The sequence below is a fragment of the Rhagoletis pomonella genome, unplaced genomic scaffold (assembly GCF_013731165.1).
Source record: "Rhagoletis pomonella isolate Grant_MI unplaced genomic scaffold, Rhpom_1.0 Rhpom_scaffold_00005, whole genome shotgun sequence".
Lineage (NCBI taxonomy): Eukaryota > Metazoa > Arthropoda > Insecta > Diptera > Tephritidae > Rhagoletis > Rhagoletis pomonella.
This window is the reverse complement of record NW_023458559.1, coordinates 47,450,328-47,453,582: the sequence shown is the minus strand read 5'-3', so window position 1 is coordinate 47,453,582 and position 3,255 is coordinate 47,450,328. Positions and strand designations below refer to the sequence as shown.

At 43.2% G+C, this 3,255-nt stretch overlaps 1 protein-coding gene across 1 annotated transcript; it reads left to right on the top strand.

Annotated features, from left to right (window-relative positions):
* Positions 1-256: 256 nt before the first annotated feature.
* LOC118739911 lies at positions 257-1,916 on the top strand. Its single transcript, XM_036471411.1, has 2 exons — positions 257-707; positions 790-1,916. Exons 1-2 carry the CDS (start codon positions 257-259, stop codon positions 1,914-1,916), a joined length of 1,578 nt encoding a protein of 525 aa, XP_036327304.1.
* The last annotated feature ends 1,339 nt before the right edge of the window (positions 1,917-3,255 follow it).

Below are 3,255 nucleotides of genomic sequence, written 5' to 3'. Positions count from 1 at the left end.
GCTATCACAGAACCAAGAAAGAATTGCAAAATAATCGTGATATACTTCACACTTCACACTGATTTAACGCCTATCATTTCGTATAAAATCCCTACAAATTTATGGCAAAAATATATTTAAAAAAAAAATTTAGCGTCTTTAATGAGCAAAAATAGTGGTAATATGTAGAAGAAGACACATTATTACCATTTCTTATCAGTTTGGTATTTAAGGCCAACCCATCTAGACTGCGTTGGCCAAAACCAAATTGGTTATTATGAAGTTAACAACGACGTTATTGCTGCTAGTAGCAGGCAGCTGCTGCCTCCTCCAAGGCTGCACTGCCGGTGTAATTGGTAGTCCAGAGCAAGCGATCGATGCTCAACCACCAGAGCCGATCGTGCCCAACAGCGTTGGAGATAAGGAGTATGCTAAGCTAGAGCCATTAAGTGAGAATAAGGAAGAAATTATTGCGCCTATTTTCGAGCGTGGCTTATACATTGAACCCACCAATGGCGGTGAAGAGGATTACGTGAAGCCAGAACCCTACAATGTGGGCCCTGAAGAAATCTCCGAACAAGTACCTGAAGTGCCGCAAGCAATTGAAGAACCACAAGTGAATAATGGTGAAGCTGATTACGTGAAGCCAGAACCCTACAACGATGGCGAAGAGGAAGTCTACGCATATGCACCTGAAGTGCCGCAAGTTATTGAAGGACGTGCAAGCGGTGAGTTTAGAAAAAATATATGAAAAATTTTACAAGTTTTTAACATACCTTTGTATAAATCATTCCCTTTCGCCCCACTTAGAATGCAAAGTAACCATACGCGGCGGCCTACCCAGCCCGCAGCCTGTTTACTTGAAGACAGACTCAGAGGAATTCTATCCCTATGATGCCACCGGTGTTATGGTTGTTGATACGGGCAAGACTTTGGAGATGTGGTGCCCTGGCAAATTTTCATCAATTTCCAAAACCCTCATCACCGCCACCTGCGTCAGTGGCAGCAACTTCAAGGTCGATGGCACCACTTACTCCTTCAAGGAACTGACTTGCAATTCCTGGCCAGGTTTTGTAGCTGAAAAGTCCGGTGCCTCATGTAATGGTGGCGTTATGGTGCGCGTGGGTTTCAAAATCTCCTCCAGCCGTTTCGCCAAACAGTACGAAGTCTGCTTCGATGAAGACGAAGAGGTGACACGTTATGTGCATCACGATCTCAATCCAGGCAGCAACTACTATCAAACTGGCGTAGATCGCATCACTTTCCAAACCGCTGGCTTCTTCGATGGCAAAAACGTTGACAATTTATACAAACAAACTACACAGGAGGCAACCATTAACTCACAATTGGGAGGTGATGCTAGCCAATATTTTAACTCCAACAAGAATATTTATCTGGCACGCGGTCATATGGCCGCCAAAGCTGACTTCGACTATGCCAGCGAGCAGCGCGCGACTTTCTTATTCATCAACGCTGCGCCGCAATGGCAAGTCTTCAATGCCGGCAACTGGGCACGCATAGAGGATGGTGTGCGCGCTAAGGTTTCGTCTGCTAAATGGTACGTGGATTGTTATACCGGCGTTTACGGTGTGACCACACTGCCCAATGCGAATGGTGTGCAGACACCATTGTACTTGGCCTATGATAGTAACAATAATGGGCTGATTCCTGTGCCCAAGCTGTACTTCCGTATTGTGATTGAGCGTACCAGCAAGAAAGGTATTGTCTTCATTGGTGTGAATAACCCGCATTTGACCTTGGCTGAGATTAAGAAGGACTATATACTTTGCACGGATATTGCGGACCAAGTCGATTATATCAACTGGAAGCGCACGGATATCACTACTGGTTATTCTTACGCTTGTTCGGTGGATGACTTCAAAAAGAAGGTGTCACACTTGCCATCTGTTTCGGCCTCTGGTGGTTTGCTGTTGTAAGATCGAAAATTTGGGAATTTTTTCGGTGGCTTCAATAAATTTTGATTAAATTTTAATTGAGTTTAGATTTTAAAAGTTGTAGGTCCAACATTTTTTTTACACAATTGGCTCATCCATATCCAGATACCATGAAATGAGAAGATTGTTATGAGAAAATTATGGTCAACGGCAAATTTTTATTGGGCCATTGAATTGATGAGGCGATACTGGATTTTCCTTCTAGGGAAATAAATAGCTTAGGTTAGGTTAATGTCGCAGTCAGTCCAAAAGACCAACTCGTTTAGACACTGCAGGTCCATTGTTATACCGTTGTGAAAGACAGAAACATCATTTACTATATTTCATGGAACCATTTTGAAGCTTTTATGAAGCCTTAGATTGCTTTTATTCCTGCACCGGATAATTTCGTGAGAGAGAAAAATAATTCTTTAACTAAAAAGCCTGCTCTGCTCTTTGCTAAATCTGAGCGGCTGCAGAACAAGTGTCCGGCTGATACTTCCTCTTACTCATCTCTGCAACTTCCATAAAGTTCATGGGGGAATATTCCTAATCTCGAAGAGTGCCTCCCAAATACCCACAGTTCGTAACTTTCCAAATGTCTTATTTTGGGAGACTGAGATGTACTTCAGTTTTTCTGTTATCAATTCAAGGCCATAGTAGCCTAGCTATTACACAAGTACTCGCATCTAACCATGACCTATAGGTCTCTTGGATAATGCTATTTCTAATCACAGTAGAAGGTAGGTACCTTCCCTTGGCCAGCTAATCGGTCCCGCTATTTCCTTCAATATCTTTATGACCCGGGATCCATATGAGGCTGACCTTAAATTCGGTTCTAATATCATTTAGGTCTGCTAGGAATTCCTGTGCAATTTTTGATCCGAGCATTCATTCATCAATTCGATGGGCGCCTGACTATCCGAGAAGATATTTGTCGTTGCCTTCATTACGCCACCTGCGTTATGGCTAGAACTTCTGCCCAATGAACGCTGCTGTGATCCGGAATTCGTACGGATAATTCCAATCCTAATTACTCAGAGAAAACTCCTTGGCGAGACGTATTGTCTAGCTTAGATACATCATTGTTAAAATTTTATTCCCCCCTTCCCTATGGTCTTAACGGAGCTTTTGCCTTGAAGAGCCTATCGAAGATGGATTCAGGGGCGGAGTAGTCGATTTCTTCATCACTACTATCGAGGGCATGAACTATAGAAGCGTGGCTGAGCCACCGATATTTCCATAACGACATACATTTTAGTCTGAGCGCCCAAGCGGCGGCCACGTGTTTTCCTACCAAATTTACAGCAGGCAGATTTTTTATCACCAGAGACCTTACTAA